At 43.7% G+C, this 17,555-nt stretch overlaps 1 protein-coding gene across 8 annotated transcripts in view; it reads left to right on the top strand.

Annotated features, from left to right (window-relative positions):
* Window positions 1-12,102, top strand: part of ELMO1 (engulfment and cell motility 1) — a 553,802-nt gene extending 541,700 nt beyond the window's left edge. For 7 of the 8 annotated variants that reach the window (XM_027573071.2, XM_027573068.2, XM_027573074.2 and 4 more), the window contains 2 exons: window positions 5,256-5,333; window positions 10,693-12,102. In XM_027573071.2, the coding sequence (XP_027428872.1) occupies window positions 5,256-5,333; window positions 10,693-10,893 (279 nt within the window). In that variant the 3' untranslated portion in view covers window positions 10,894-12,102. Of the gene's footprint in view, window positions 1-2,207; window positions 2,910-5,255; window positions 5,334-10,692 lie in introns of those variants that run through there. The other variant, XM_027573075.2, reaches the window with a different exon arrangement.
* The last annotated feature ends 5,453 nt before the right edge of the window (window positions 12,103-17,555 follow it).

Raw genomic sequence — 17,555 nt, 5'->3', positions numbered from 1 at the left:
CACTCTGAGTAGAGATAGAGAGAATTAGGTAAAATGCATGTGGAGAGACTGGTTTCAGTCCCAACAGGTGAGGCGCTTGGGAATTGTCACTCCTATCCTTGTAGTAAGAAGAAACGGAATAAAGTGAAAGTCAACAGTTTTCTTGGACCTACCAGGGAACTGAGGTTGCAAGGCAAACTGCCACCATGGAATCTGGAGAGTCAAGTGCATCCAGAGATCTGCCCACCTGGGGCAGAATCCACTGGAGCTATAAATCGTAGGATCACTTAAATGGCAATTCTGATTAATTGCTGTAGGCTGAGTGTGGGCTAGTGTGAGGGTGAAAAACTTGGTGTTTTAGTCTTCTGGGGGGGGCATACTTTCATGGGCTTTACCTCCAGTAACCCTAGCGGATTCTCACAGTGAAGAACTGAAAAGGACCACCCCTCATGTGTCTGGCAGGAGAAGAGGAAGAGTAATCATGAAATATGCCAGAGCCTTCTCCATAACAAATTCCTGTTCTCCAGACCTTTTTTACTATCTAGAGGAAGAGAATTTCTCCCATTTTATCTTTTATTGAGATTTACTTCATTCATCATTCATACCCATATGAGATTGAGTATCTTCTTTCTATCAGATCTGTGCCAGGAACTAGGAATTCAAAGATAAATACAACCTGGCCCCTGGCCCTGTGGGTCTAGTAGATATAAGACTTATGTGGCAACATGCAATGATAATTCAATGTTGTCTATACTCTGGGACATTTATTTTTTTTAATGTAATTTAATTTGATTATGTTATGTTAGTCACCATACAATACATCATTAGTTTTTGATGTAGTGATCCATGATTCATTGTTTTTATATAACCCCCAGTGCTCCATGCAGTACGTGCCCTCCTTAATACCCATCACTGGGCTAGCCCATCCCCCCCACCTCCCTCTCCTTCAAAACCTTCACTCTGTTTCTCAGAGTCCATAGTCTCTCATGGTTCATCTCCCCCTCTGATTTCCCCCCTTCATTTTTCACTTCCTTCTCCTAATGTCCTCCATGCTCTTCCTTATGTTCCACAAATAAGTGAAACCATATGATAATTGACTTTCTCTGCTTGACTTATTTCCCTTAGCATAATCTCCTCCAGTCCCATCCATGTTGATGGAAAAGTTGGGTATTCATCCTTTCTGATGGCTGAGTAATAGTCCACTGTATATATGGACCACATCTTTATCCATTCGTCTGTTGAAGGGCATCTCGGCTCTTTCCACAGTTTGGCTATTGCGGATATTGCTGCTATGAACATTGGGGTGCATATGGCTCTTCTTTTCACTACATGTGGTTCTTTTTTTCTTTTTTTCTTCTTTTCACTACAAAAACTCTGGGATATTTAAATACAGGGAGAGCCCAGGAGACTTCAGAAAGGCTCCCAGGGGAAAGGGTGTCTGAGCTGGGTTTTGAAAAGGAATTGCTAAGCGAGAGGAAGACTTTCTAGAAAGAGGAGAGAGTATGTGAAAAGCACAGGGTCCTTCCAACATATGAAAGAACATCCTCTGATCGAGAAACATTGAATTCAGAGTACAGGATTGAGGGACAAAAGACCAGAGAGACAGAGGACCGAGAGAAGAAAATGGGTTGGAGAACTATTGGCCGATAATGTTAAGACAGATTAGGGCCAGAAAGTTATAGCTGCCTGAAGAAGGCAGTAGTATTCTCTATTATTATGTACTACATGAATGAGTAATTTTTGCCTTCTAAAATAGAAACCCAAACTCATAGATCTATAGATGAGCAACAGTGTATTTTAGCTGTGAAATCTACTGCTATGCCTGTGGCCATATTCAGCACACTCACATGCCAAGTTATATCCTGTGTCTTTGCCCTTAAGACGACCTGAATAGATGGTGGAGAACCAACATAGTTCAAGGGAATGCTGGGAAAAAGGGCCAAATGAGACATGTCACCCCAAAACAATATAAGGAATGGCAGCCAGCGCTGAATACTGAAAATATGTTGCATAAAACTCTACTCTTGTATTCAGTCTGACATTTGGCTGCTGGAAAATGGCAGTCCCCAAAACAAAGTGCCATCCATGTCTAGAGTTTCTCTGAGCCTCTCCTGACCCAGCATGCCTTGTCACTGCTCGCAGGCCCAAGAGTTGAGGATGGGGTCAGAGGCCCCAGGGCATGCTTGAGCGGTGGGATGTTCAGATTCTCCTGCCTCCTCTATCCCCAGAACTCTGCCATCCCGGGCTTTCCTCCACATGCTGAGAGATGTGAATTAATGGAATAGAGGATGAAAATAAGGAGCTCCTGAACATAATTTTTCACGGAATTAAATCCAGACGGAATAAAGGACCTTACGTCGTGAATAGCAAAGCCCTAGAGCCATCAGATGTCTGAATGCTGTGGAGTGTGATGAAGCCCCTGAGGGGAACACTGCCCCAGATCCATGACCCTTCCTCTACCACCTCCTGGCACCTCTATCCCTCACAGACGGTTTGGACAGGTGGCAGCTTCTGGAGTGTTAGTCCGAGAGGTGCCATCGCTCCCAGCTTTGTAGCCTTGAAGAGCTGACCTCCACCAGTGACTCAATGACAACAAGCCAGGGACGTCAATAAAACTCATTACAGGCGATAGGAGCCTTTAATGCAGGCATGTGGATCAGAGAATTAATTCCTCCCACCCCTCCCAGGCAGCTTTGGTGAAATGAAAGTGGGGATTGACATTCTCACGAATTTCCCATTTCCTGCCTGTGTTTATCAGGAATCTAGGTCATGACGACTCCGCTCCTTCACGTCCTCACTGGTTTGCGCCTTAGGAGGGCAAAACCCAAAGTTGGCAGGCTCCCTCCTTTCTCTTCCTTCTCTGTGCCTCTGCAGAAAAGAAAGTGTCACAAGGACAGCCACAGCGACACTCTGGCCTCACGTGACCTCAGCACCTAGTCAAGAGGCTGCGTCTGGGCTCTGGTGGTGTTCACCCTAGCTGTCGTTAACAAGGGGATGAGCCACGTGACCACCTCAGCAGAGCGCCAGTTGTCCAGCATCAGCCCAGAAATCCATTCGTGAATTTCACCTTTTCCTAGTGACCTCCGAAGGTCACATTGGGCGGTAGCCATATACTGACTGGTCATTCTCTCCTTTCTCCCCAATCTCTCAAGCAGGAGTCAGTTTTCCTAATGAATGACACTGAGATTAGTATGAGATCATCATTTATATCAGTGTTCCTAATCTAAAAACAATCTTTATGAATTTATGAGATCAGAACTTAACATTTTATTGAAAAAAGTTTTACATTTAAAAAAAATAATAATAATAATCACCTCTGATCCCAGCCCCTTAACATAATTTTTTTCATTTCACATTATTTGCCTCCAGTCTCTGTCCACAGGTAGACATTGTTCATAATTGTGATCAGTATGTAAATAATGTTCATTTCTCCTGCTTTTCACTTAAGATCAGATCTTCATAACTATCATACTCAATGGCTGGCTGAATATATTTCTCTGCTAATTTGCGATTTCTTTAATGGTTTACCCAAATTGGGGAAGACGTTTATTTAGTTCTCATGTTATATTCTTATAGGTAACAATGTATATGGCATTTGCTTGCTTTTTGATTTTTTTAGGAATAATCCCAGTAATGGGATCCCTGGTTCTTGATATGGATTGCCTGTTTTTGATTTTTTTTTAAAGATGACACCAATTTATGATGCCACTAGTAGGGCCCATGACAAACTAAAAGACCCAAGAGAGATGCTAAACTTAATAGAAAAAATGTTTTTGTTTGTTTTGGTGAACTCTTTTTTTAATATTATTGATCTCCACTGGGCAGGCCCTGAATAGAGGCCCAAGGAAGAAGTAATGAAAATGAGGAGAGAGGTAGTTTGCAGAATAGCTCCCATTCCTGACTTGGCATTCTTTCCTTCACTTGCTCCTATTTCTGGCAGGGTGAGGAGGCTGTAAGAGTTTGAGACACCAGTAGGTCTAGGCTCAGAACAAAAGCTGCTCCCTCTTAATGAGGGGACAGCTGGAGGCAAGTCAGACACAGACGAACCCCATGAGAGCCCAAATAGCCGGATGGTTGACTGTGTCAGGAGAGGCATCCAGCTAATGCTAGGCCTTCAAGAGTTCACTTGGCAAGAATTCTTTAACCCATTTGAAATTCTGAAATCTGGAGGCACTGACCTCATCTGTTTGCCTTCCATCTTCTTTCTGGGGCATTCTTGCTGTGAGTTACTGGCCAAAGGCAAATCCTCTGACAAATATTAAGCAGAGAACGATGTGGAAAGATCTGCCCTCCTAAGAAATTATGCAGTATGTGTGTGTTGTAACAATGCAGAGCACCAATATGGGTACACGTGGCCCTTTCCCTCCAGACTAGGAGCTTTTAGGGTGTTGAGATGTGCCATGACTGTCTTCTAAAGGTTGTATCCCACTAACTGCTCAAACCAATAGAATAATCATTGTACCCAATAATGTACAGCATATATAATTTGAGAAGTGTATTTTAACATACATATTAGACATGACATTGAGTGTCTCAGCCAAGGTCATACAGCTACAGTGAAATGACAGTGTCACTTAGTCCTTGGCCCTTTGGGTCTGGCTCATAGCCTGCACTCAGTAGACACTCACCAATGAATGAACCCACATATTCTAACATTGGGCCCTTGCTTCTCCTTTATACTCTGCAGCCTCTGGATAACACCTAAGTTTTATGTAGCCTTTGCTCTACAGTACTTCAAAGATCAAAGGACCTAAAGATAATGAGTTCATCCACAAGCCTCGTTGGCTCCCATGTAGCTTCCATGTTTTAGGAAGTTCATACCTCTATGGACATCTGTCTGTTTGGAGGTGATCAAAGATAGAGCAGCCCTTAATCTGCTGGTTGGGGAAGACTTTACGATTTCTCAGGTCTCCCTGGACCTGGAAGGGAGGAGCTGAAGAAAGAAGAGTATCGTGGCTTTGGGGTTATATGGCTTTGGACAATGATTTAACTTCTCCAAGCTCCTTCCCCTAAAAGAGGAATGATCACACTTGCTACAAGGACTGTCTTGAGAATTAAATGAGTTGGTTCATGCAGACCTCCCCCAAACAGAAGGATATGTGCTGTGAACCTTGATAAAAACAAAAAACAAAAACAAAAAAACACCCCTTCCTCCCATCAGCCTCACTGCTGCCCCCATGTCTGCACTCACTCCATGTTCAGTCTGCAGCCATTTATAACTGCAGAACGAATGTGCCCCTTTTCCTCACTGTGGTGTTTTCTCTGATCCCTTGTAGGAGGTGCTTGAACTTGCTTTCTCCATCTTGTATGACTCAAACTGCCAGCTGAACTTCATAGCTCCTGACAAGCACGAGGTAAGGGTCTAAGTGGGGTTAATTTGTGAGAGAATGTCACTTTTTTTTCCCTAGAAAAACAAGCAAGAGAGAAATATTGGAAAGAAAATTCATATAAAAAAAAAAAAAGCCTGCCTAAGAAAAATCATGAACAAAGGAGCATCTCATTGATTTGGAATAGAATGGAAACTTTTTTAAAAACCACCAGTTATCACAGATTCAGCCTCTTACTAGCTTGACCAAGAGTTCATGGTAATGAAAGAGAATGAACAAATGCTTCGTACTCAGCAAGGGCATAATTGTCAACCCCGAGGAAGAATCAGCCCTGATGAAGCTTTGGTTTTCATTGAGTATTGAATTTTTAGTCACAGTCTTCCCAAGATAAACTTGTCTCTATTCTTTAAAACATTTGATGAGGTAGGTTTTCTACCATGTTTCCTTATTTTAAGAGATTTAGGGCTGTCTCTGCTGTTGGAATTTTATTTTTGAGGTGATTTTATTCCTTTTTGACATCTTGTTATATGTATAATTTGTTTTTCTTCTTAAAGCACGCCTGTCAGCTATATTTAAAATATTTATCATATATCTAGGAAAATGTATTTATAAGGTGAAATAGCAGCTATGGTTGATGTAACTCATTCTCTTGTAAATGAGAGCCCAACATTATGCTCGAAACTGTTATTTTTAGATGATACCATTCAAATTTTTGTTTTATGTGTGGTTGCATAAACAGCTTTTAGAAAGGAAGGGAACATTTTAATAGAATCTGACTTTTGTTTCCCGTTTCCCCTAGGAGACTCTGCTCATTTAGAAGTTATTCAGTATCTGCCTTTCACTGGTTTAAAGCTTTTGAATAAAATTGTACATCCCAAAGAGAGAGGAAAGATTAGATGCAAATCCTGCATTTAGAATGGTGCTTAAGTGTAATTCTGTGTAACTTGACATTTAGTTTGCAAAAGGGTATGACTTTGTCTTCATCTTTCTGAAAATAGATACTGAGGCCTACTGCTTCTCTTTTTAAATAAAATTGTGGTTATACACAGGCAGGCCATCGTATTTAAGAAGTATACAGCTGTATGGAAAACCACTTTAGAAAGTAGAACTGTGGTTGTTATTTAAATCTATGCAAGGCTGTATTTTCCCAGGGTGCATTAATTCCAGATAAGGACAAATGTTCTCGAACTGCCAAATTTTTATTTGCAACTGCCACCTTTTATTGATATGGTGAGGAGAAAAATGCCATACACTGGTGAACACTTAATTTCTTCAGATCTCTTTCATATGTATTACCTCATTTTATTTGCATAATCACTCAATAAAATAGGAAGTCCTATTACAGATATCTTCATCAAATGAAGGAGAGAGGCCTCTCAAAATCGAATACCTCAACATTTGCAAAGATAATAGTTAATTGCAACTAGCCTGGATTTCTCTGTGCCAGGCACCATTCCGTGTCTTATGTACTTCACCTCAATCTTCATTATACCTCTGAGAGAAACAAACCATTGTGCCCATTTGATAAAGGAGGGAAATGAGTCACAAAGAGGTTAAGAAGCCTGTCCAAGGTCAAACCAGTAGTAACAGAGCTGGAATTGAAACCACGGAGCCTTGCTCCAGGAAGCCTGTCTCCCTGACCCCTGCACTGTGTTGCTAGGGAGGCCGGAAGCAGGACCTGACCTCCCAGCTTCCTGCCTGTGCCCATCCCCCAATGTCAGCAGTTAATCACCTCAGGGCCAGGGTGGCGCTGTCTATACCCACACCCACGCCCATGCCCAGTTGCCCCCCCCAGATTCCTAGCAAAGCAAATCCAGATACATCGTGTATTTGTAAATTTTCCTGTGTGCATCTCTAAATAATAACATCCATTTTGAAACCAACTACAATACCATTATCACAGCTGATTTTTTAACATTTTGATACTACCATCTGTAGTCAGTTTTCATACTTCTCTACTTGTCTCCATTGTGTGTTTTATTTCTTTTATACTTTGTTCAGATCAGAATCCAAAAAAGATCCATGCATAGCAATTGGTCAAGATGTTTCCTCAGTTTCTTTGAATCTATAGGTTCCTCCCTTTCTCTCTCTCTCCCTCTCTCTCTCTCTCTCTCTCTCTCTCTCTCCCCCCCCCCCTCTTGGGAGCATCTGCTTATGCTTTTTTTTCCTTGCAATTTATTCATTGAAAAAACCAGGTCATCTGTTTGGTAACCTTGCTGAGAGTCTAGATTTTGCTGATTATAATTATGTGTATTAGTTTACTGTGGCTGCTTCCACAAATTACCACACATTTAGTGGCTTAAAACAACATGAATTCCGGAGGTCAGAAGTCTTATGCAGGTCTTTTTGGGGCTAAAATCAAAGTACTGGCAGGGCTGAATTCCTTTCTGGAGGTTCTAGGGGAAGATCTGTTTCCTCCCCCTTTGCACTTCCGGAGGCCACCGGCATCCCTTGGCCACAGCCTCCATTCACCCACAACCATGGTGGTTGGGTCTCCACACCGCCTCGTTCTGAGCTCCTCCTCCATAGTCAGAACTCCCCTTCTTTCTCCCTTCTCTCCCTCACTCCTGCCCTGTTCCCCTCCCACTTTTAAGGACCCTGGTGATCACATTACCCCCACCTGGACAGTCCCAGAGGCCCCTTCCTATTTGCAGGTCCCCTGATGAGCAATTTTAATTCCCTTTGCCGTGCACCCTAACATACTCACAGGCTCCAGGACATGATCTCCCTTAAAAGGAGGGTATTCTTCTGCCTACCATAACATGTGCTGTTATTTCACATGGTTATCTGTCTCCCGTATTTCCTATTATGTGGCAGTTAGAGGATTCATCAAATTGAGGCTCAACTTTAAGCAACAGTGGTGTTGTATTCTTCCGTGGTATCTGGTTGTCTCTCTGGGGGATGTTAGCAGCCATTGATGATTTTTGCCTGGATCCTTGGACCTGTTAGACATTGGAAAGGTTGGTATCTCAATTCAATCATTCCTTCCTTACTTATTAGTGGGAAACTGGCCTCATATTTGAGGTTATACAGTTTATATGTAACAGGCAGGATAAATACTTGACTCTTCTTGTCAGGCTTCCAAATAATGCTCATCTTCCAAATGAGAACAACGAGGTGGTTTTGGTGTTGGAGTATCATTATGAAGTAATGGATTTAAACATATTTGTGTTTTAATGGGTTGCAGTGATTGTCATTATCAGTGTCCATATTATCCTATCTAGAGAAAGTAGGAACACCTTCTGGTTGGTTTCTGAGTCCTATTGACATGACCCCAGATGTCTCTGACAACCTTCAGTCATTCTGCTATGACAAAACATGCCTGGCTCATCTTGCATGTTTCCTGCCTTTTCTCTGTGGAGCTGTGGTCCCTTTTGGTAGAAAATGGTATTTAGCAACCAGAATCTGGGCATTCCGTTGGTCATTATTTTTAGGACTTTTTATGGGCAGAGCTAGGAGTTACATTATTTCTTTAAAGATAAAATACATTGTAAGTTCATTTTGATACTTTCCACTCAGATTCAGTCGAACCGAGTTTTTATTTATGGTCGGTGCCCTCTTTAATAAAATTTTCTGTACCTGCTGCTTCTCAAAAGAAAGGCACCACAGAAGTGTTCCTGTGGGTCAAATTAATCTGTACTAGGAAGCTGGCCAGGACTGGGATGGTTGTAAAAAAAGCAGTAAGTGCAGTGCTTAGGGATTTACAGTCAACAGCGTTAGAGCTGGAAGGGGCCTCAGAGTCCATGGAATTCAGTGGCCCCCATACCTGGAAGTATATCAGAATTACCTGGAAGCTTTTCTAAGTAAAATTTATCACCCCAGATCTACAAGATCAGGATCTCCAGGGTAGGACCTTTGTATCTATTTTTATGAAGGTTATTTATGTGGAAACGAATGTTTCAATGAGTTCAGAATCTGTCTGAGGGATTCGTGAGGACATGAATACTTCCAGATGTCTCTTAGCACTCAGCTGGTGTTTAGATGGGTTAAACACTTTGGCAGAGATCACACAGCCAAGGCAAAGTTCTACACTTCAGGGCTGCACTACCCAGACATAGACCCTCATAATACACCCATGGTGCATCTCCTCAGCTTAAAAAGGGGTGCCACTGAGATGTGGATCAGGGTGAGATTTCCAGATCACTGTGGCTTACGATTTGTAAAGTGCTTGCTGTCCTATAGTACATTTCACGTTGAGATCTGCTGTTATATTCCAGGTAAGCACAGTGCAAAGGACAGGCTAAGTATAGGGTCTGGAATTGTAACTTGACCCAGTAAGGGCAGAAGAGGGGGGAATCTAGAGCCCATTCGAGAAGGAAGACTAGTCTGACAGTAAGAACAGAGCAATTGCTATCACAGAGGTCCTACGGAGGCCTAGGATATACCAAAAGGCGAGCGGAGCACAGCTTCCAGAATGCAGACAGTTTTCTCAGATGCTGACGTCAGACGCTAGTTCAGCCACCAGGTATCTCAGCTCTAATGCCAAGTCCCAGGGCTACAGCCTCTGGGAGGGAGGGTGACAAGAGCCAATCAGGTCCTCAGATAAACAAGGTAGAGTTTCTTTCTTCCAGGAGTTCACAGTCTACTGGAGAGACAAAAGGCACAGTCAGTTTTACTGAGAAAGGAAGAACCAAATTCTTAGTTGGCTGCTCTGGAAGGCTTTCCAAGATCGGCTCTGTCCCCAGGAACCAGGCTTCCTAGACCTGAAGGAGAAAAAAACCTGGAAACTAGAGACTCAAGAAGAGACAGGCAGCCAGCCCACCTCCCATGAAGATCAGCCAACAGTTGTAGCCATTTTGTCCAGCAGACACTGGGCAGCAGAACGTTATTTCCTAGCCCTTTGCTGAGAAATGCCAAGGTGGGACTATCATTGGCTCCCTGGTAGGAGTGGGCTAACGTTGTGAGTGTGAGGAATCAGAGAGAAGAGGCAGAGATTAGCCACTAGACTAGGAACCGTGCTTGGAGTCAGGAAAGAAGCAGCCTCGACCTAATGCTGAGTCTGAGCCTGTTGGGATATATACCACCAATAGCTTAAAAGCAGACTCGCTGGTAGGATGTTGAAGGTATGACGTTGCAAGGTCATGCAGAACTCAGATCCTCCTGCTGTTACATAAGAAGGCATTATTTGCACAGAAGAGTGCAGGTGCACTAGAGTTAGATTGCCTGAGTTCCAGTCCCACCCACTCCACACGCTACCAAGTTCCTCGGCCTTTCAGCACCTCGGTTCTCTCATCTGCAAAACAGAGATGATTAACAGCAGCGTCAACTTTATTAAATGGTGATGTAGGCAGAGCACTTAGCACACATTGCGTGGTCATTGTTAACCACTGTCACTACTCTTGTCATTGTCATCAGTAGTTACCCTTCTCACCTCCTTTTCCACCAGTACTGTATCTGGACGGATGGGCTGAATGCACTGCTGGGGAAAGACATGATGAGTGAGCTGACCCGGAATGACTTGGACACCCTGCTCAGCATGGAAATCAAGCTCCGCCTTCTCGACCTGGAAAACATTCAGATCCCTGATGCACCTCCGCCCATCCCCAAGGAGCCCAGCAACTATGACTTCGTCTATGACTGTAACTGAAGTGGCCGGGCCCAGAAGCGCCCCCTCCAAAACTGGAAAATCTAGCTAACGGGAGAGAAGAATGAAAACACACCCACGCCTCAGAACCCTCTCGCGGTACAGAGAAGCTGTGGGTCAACACTGTCTTTGGCCTCGCCTCTAGCCCCAGCATTCTTCTACCCCTACTTGACGTCTTGCTCACTGCCCTGATTCTGTTTCTAGGTTCCATTGCTTTAGGTCACTTCCCACTGCTGCAGTCTACTGGTGGGAGCAGAGCAAAACCCACCACCAATAAGAGAGCCAAAGGGCCCTTCCATCCTCACCCCCCTCCCCAGCAGGCCCGTCCTCCCTTCCTGGAGGGTGCAAGCTGGCAGCACCAGACTGCCCCAAAACCTGCCCGTCAGACCGAAGGGACTGCCCCAGTGCTTGTGTCTGGAAGAAACAGCCTAGCTGCTGGAGAAGACCAAACACCGCCTCCTCATTCCCCTTCTCTCCAGAGTCCGCTCACACCACCAGTTCCCTGTGACTCGAAATCTGCTTTCAGGTCTCTTCCGTCCTCCGTGCAGGCCTTTGCCTTGTGCTGGTCCTCTCTGGTTCCAAGGGCAGCAGCAGAAACCTCGTTCTAGCCATGGACTGCACCGGGTCTCCGGACCCAGTCCCAGGTCCAATGCCATTTCACGTCTGCACTGTGACCATGCCCAACCTTCTTTCCTCGCCAGCTAGTCTTGGATGTCCTCTCTCTGCCCCAGCCCACACCTGCCTTCTTCACGCCTCACACCCTTCCAGCCCCTTAGCTGAAAGCACAAATGGTGAAATCAGTCGTCATCCCAATCTCTAATATACTAAACCGAAACGCCTCTGTTGCAGGCGGCCCCTCTCGACAGGTTTGGTGTTACCTTCTCCTGGGGGTTCTGCTATAACACAGGCCCCACAGGATGGTCAAGCTGTCAGACGTCCAAGTTTACATCATTGTAATTATTACAAGTATTGACAATTTGCAAGGGTTTGGGGTTGGTTGTTTTTTTTGTTTTGTTTTGTTTTTGCTTTGTTTTTGTACAAAAGAGTCTAACATTTTTTTGCCAAACAGATATATATTTAATGAAAAGAAGAGATACATAAATGTGTGTACTTTCAAGGGTTTTTTTTTAATTATTTTAATCCTAAACATCTTCCTGAGAATAACATTCCCTTATACATGCTGTGGAATAAAATGAATTGTGATGAGTTGGAGAGCTGGTGTTTTGATTTGGTGACTTAGGTGCTCGTTGCTCGGTCCTTAGCATCACTGGTGAGCTTGTCAGAAACGTCTTTGGCCCCACCCCAGCCCTGCAGAATCAGGTGATTGGCATGCACAGTAGCTTTTCAAAAGCCCTGGCTTAGGGGACTCAACCATTGCTAGGTCACCAGAGACTCTGAGCATCAGTAAAGCATGTTACTTCTAAGAAGACCATCTCAACTCACGGAGAAAATCAGACCCACTATGTGAAAATATGACCATTTATTTTGCACTGTTGCCTCCTGACTCGGATGTTCCCCTTTTCTTCTCCCTTGCCATTATATGGTGTACAGAACTGACCAAATTAAACACATTATACTTTGAGAGAGCACATTTAGCCATGGAAAAGAATGCAGGCCCGTGGAGCAGAAATAAATTCAGTCAAAAACAAAATAAATCTAACTACGAATTAATAAGATACGGGTCAGAGCCCAGCAAAGGATTTTTCTGAGGTCAGTTCCACTGGAGGCGTATCTGGATCATAAACTCCGAGGGCTGCAAGGGAAGTCAGAAAGGTCCAGGCATGCAAACGTGGCACAAACTACTCTGGACTCGCCGCAGAAGTGTTCGATGCCTTCAGGTCACTGCTCTGGACCATCATCAAGATGTGCAATTACAGATTGACTTGAGTTGAGATGACATGGTCCAGAGCCCTCCATAAATTGCAGGGGGAAAAAATCCTTTATAATCCATAGTAATTCACAGGCGATTATGCTTCCCATCAGAGCACTCACACCTGACTGTCGAGTCAATGTGTCCTTTATCATTAAGCTTTAAGGACATTAACCCATATGTTCTCATCAGGAGCGCTTATTGATCTAGCCATCATCATGATAAAATGACAAATGTTGGGTAAAAGAGAGTAGACAGAATCATACTGTTCTTTACCTCAGAGTTCCAGATCTGTTCTTGAAAGAGAAATTCTTTGGGTCAAAGTATCTGCGGTCCTGGGACTCTGGGTTTAAGAGACTGATCTGTCCTATAACACTCACTGGAAAGAACCAGCCACTCTCTCTTTTGGCACTCGTGCTTTGGTGCATTCAACAGAAACTAACCCTTTCCAGACGATGAAGACAGCCTTCTCCTCCCTCTCCCTGGACCCTCCCTCTGTGGACAGATGAGATCTGGAGAGTGTGACATCATTCCTTCATTTTGCAGCAGTGTGGTGCTGGCTTGTTGTCCAGATTTGGACAGCTCATCTCGTGTGTCTCAGCTGCCAAGGCTTCCCAGATAGCGGGCCTTACACTCCAGCTCAGCTCCTGCTGCCTCTGGTTTCCCAGCCGGGACCAATCCGGAGAGCCAGGGGAACAGTGACGTAGGAAGTTGATTTTGTCACCAGATCTATGCTGCGTTCTCCAGTTCAGCTTTACCTGAAACAAAACTGAGCATTGCATTTGAATCTGCTGATATTTTAATTCCTGTCTGGTTTTTTATTCAGAACCTGTAGGGGGAAGGGTAATTAATTGGCCCCCTCAAACTCAACTACTTATAAGGGTAAGAAAACCTACCAGTCATTACAAAGGAAAAAGTGCCAGGTTGAATGTTTCTTGAGTCTATTTGCACATCCATCCTAAACCATCTTCCAGTTCTCAAATAAGGCATGTCCTGCCACCTGCTCTTACAATGAACTCAGCAGGTGTTCCAATGACATACACGCCTTTCCTCTATTTTGTTGTAGTTATGCAATATTTTGCAATTAACATAAACCTTTAACTTGAAGGAAATAAAATGCCCACACCATGATCAAAAACGCGCTCACCACTGAACACTAGGAATGCAACAAGAAAAAAATATGTAAATCTAAATTTTGCAAAAGGAAGAACAAAATCTATGAAATCAGGAAAGTTATAATCAAATAAGTTAGTGAAACATAAAACCAAATAATTGCAGCACAGTGTGGTAAACAGTATATAAATATGTACAAGGTAGAGAACTAGAAAGAGGTCGCGCTCAACACGTTTGATAATGGGATAAAGGAAAACAAGAAAGGAATAGAACTTTGAGTTGGGTCTCAAAAGACAGCAGATGTTCACTATGCAAGAGATGAACACTGCAGGCAGAGCAAAGTGCAGAAGGCGTGGACGCATGAAGACCCGTGACTGACTCTTCATAGACCTGTGAGTCAGTCGGTGTGGCTGGTCTGAAGGATGCATACGGGAGAGAGTACTGCAGAGGAGGCGAGGCACAGATGCTGAAAATCCTGACATAGCGGGCAAGGGACTTTCACTTGAGGGCAAGAGAATGCACTCAGACGAGGGATATTGTGAGATTTGCTACTTGGAAATATCACAACGACAAAACACCCACGTGAGGGAAAGACCGGAATGGGAGAAGTTGAAAGCGAAGATATTAGGTGATGGAAATGGTCCCAAGCCAGAACCACGGAGCCCACACTCTGGTACAAGCAACGGGAAAGAGAAGAAGAGCAAAGGTATTAAAGAGGCAGGATTAGCAGCCTCTCAAGTGACAGTTTGAGAATGCACATGGCTCCAGAGTTTCTGGAAGGAGTAAGCAGATAACAGAGCTGTTTTTCACCAAAATCAGGAAGAGAGGAGGAACAGGAGATTTTAGGAAATGACAATGAAATGAGATCATAAACTGAATTTGTTGGACTTCTCCAAACAAAGAAATAAAATCTTGGGCAAGTCATTTAACCACTGTGAGCTTCTTACCTCATTAATACAATTGAAATCTCAGTACTTGAGAATACTGTGGATGAGGTGGCTAGAACCATCAGTGATCAGGAAGTAAGTCCCCTCCCTTCCCCAACCATGGCCTCCTCTTTCCTCCCACCCCTTCCTTTCTTTTGGTTTGAGTGAACCATCTCTAGTACAGCTCAAACTAAATGGCATGTTTCAACCAATGCAGCCTCCTTTATGAGAAAGAAAAATAAGCAAAGGAGAGGAACAAAGGAAAAACTGAAGATGTTAACATACTTCTTGAAATACGGATTTTGATAACTTGCAATAGAACCATAATTTAAATTTGAGGGAAAAGGAGGAACAGTATAATCCCATATGAAAATATAGTTATACAGTAAATTTTTCTTCTAATGTAATTACATGTTTTCTGACATTTAATGAACACTTCAAGTTAAGTGGGCTTTTTTAATTCAGAGGAATAATTAGAACACATCCAGGTGAAGGAAGGAAATAATTCTACCAGAAACATATGTAAAGGGAGTTGCCAACTTGAACTTAAATCCAAATTTCCTCCTGGAAGCCAGTGTAAATAAGGAGCCAACTGGGATGTATAGCTCTCATTTTCTTAGTAAAAATTTTATTCCACCATAAGAAAACCACCTGTCCCAGGCACCTGATTTTGGAGGAGATATGCTATTCAGAGCACTTATCACCTTCAATAGACACCTCTTAGCAGGTGCTATTTGTCTGTCATTCTGTTTTGCAGAATGAAAGGGGTTGTCCTGGTAGCCCCTGAAAATATGAAAGCCCACAGGAGCCAGAGGCCATCTGAGTGCTGACGAGGGTGTAGGGACCGAGTGATAGAAGAATCAGAAGAGGATTCTGGGAGTAGAACAACTGAAGAAGGCTTGGCCAGAGAAGGAGGTTGGGAAAGCATGGAGCGAGGCCAGGACCAGAAAAGGTGTTGCACAGGAGAGCAGGGTCTGGGAACCAAATTCCACTGAAATAGAACCAGGCGTTTGCTATGCACCAAGCATATCACACAAGGATATAAAAAATAAGTGGACTCTTCAAGAGGCTCATAGTCTAAGACAGGACAGAGAGGCAAATAAATGCAATCCATGGCTAAGAAGACCATAATGTACAACCTACTGAGCTAGCACTCAGAGCAGGAGGTGATCTCTGCTGCCTGGACAAACTTGGAAGGGGAATGGGAAGCCACCAGGTGATAAGGGAAAGAAGGCCAAGCTCGCTCCCTGCTTGTCCTTTGGGTCTCACTCTGGTCATCACTTCCCCTGGAAAGTGGTCCCTGGATCTCAAAGTCAAGGCTGGAGACTCCTCTGTGCTCCCACAGCCACCTCTACTTGCCCTGTTGTTACTGAGTCTTTCCCTGTCTTCCTCAGGAGCCCATAGCTCCATGAGGGGAGGAACCGGGCCGATGGTTCTCACCACGCTCGTGCACTACCTTTAACACAGTGCCAGGCACTGAACTGGACTGCTGCAGTACTTTCTAGAATAATCGGTAAAGGGCATTCCAGGAAGAGGTAAGAGCGTGAGGCCTTAGAAAGAGGAAACATGTTACGGCTGGGACAGAGACAAGCATGGGAGAGAGAACAGGAGGAGACAAGCTTGGGACAGAGTGAGAGCCGTGAATGGCAGCTGGAAGTGTATTCTTTCCGTCACCTAGGGCCACTGACACACACACAGGTGACCGGCATGACCAGAGTTGCATTTTAATATCTCCACTTGCTCCCTGGCCGCAGCACAAAAGACAGTTTGGAGAAGAGGGGGTCTGGAGGCAGGCAGATCGGGCTGAACCTGTGTCAAACACTCCACTTGTAGGAAGGCTGAATGTGCCAGTCTGTCAAACGACTGGGATCCTATCACGTCCAGCAGAGATTATGCACAGGTGCTGTCAAAGAGGTGAAACTTACCATCCTTGAAAAGACGGGGGGAAAACGGGGCGAAAGAGTATATTTTTTGAAGCCTAATATATAAATACAAAAGTAGAGATAAGACCAAATCTTCCTCACACTGCCTGTGAAAGCAATATCTGGACCAATGCTGGTTACAAAAAAGATAGGGAGTCATTGCAAATACAGAGATGTGTAAGATATACCAGCAAATACTGAGTCACGGTGGTGCACCCAGGGAGGGAGGTGGCAGGGAAGGAGGAGAGAAATGTCAGACAAGTAAAATAGAAGATAAAAGGCTGTGGAAGAGGAAAGTTATTTTCTAATTCTCTTTGACATCAGTACAATTTACCATGTTGACCTCACTGACAAGAATGTCTAACACCAAATAAAATGGTCCTGAAAAACATAAATACGAGAGAATTGATGAATGCCATACTTTATGTAGAGACCTTAAATAATGGCATTAGGCTTTAACTAACACGATTAACTGGATTCAATCGATATTTCAATAGATATAATCTACAATAAAGGTACGCTATTCAAAGATCTTTGGAATATGTTCAGAATCAATTGTGTAGTCATCCGCAAAGAAAATCCTTATACCATAAGATAGAAAGTAAATATAAAGGAGTTCTGGCTGCATGACGATACAGAAAACATCTTCTCCCAAAAATTACTTTAAATGCAACAAAACATTTAAGTACAATAAAAATGATTTTAAATGATTTTACCTGAGCTTGTAGTAAAGACAGTGAAACCCACAGGTGCCCACAATGAAGAGAGAACTCAGTCGGAAGCACTAAGCTGTGGCTAAGGGTGTTGGCGCCTTGACAAGGGTGCGGGTTCTCA

The sequence above is a fragment of the Zalophus californianus genome, chromosome 12, assembly GCF_009762305.2.
Source record: "Zalophus californianus isolate mZalCal1 chromosome 12, mZalCal1.pri.v2, whole genome shotgun sequence".
Lineage (NCBI taxonomy): Eukaryota > Metazoa > Chordata > Mammalia > Carnivora > Otariidae > Zalophus > Zalophus californianus.
Note: the sequence above shows the minus strand (reverse complement) of the source record. Positions and strands in the feature narration are given on the sequence as shown.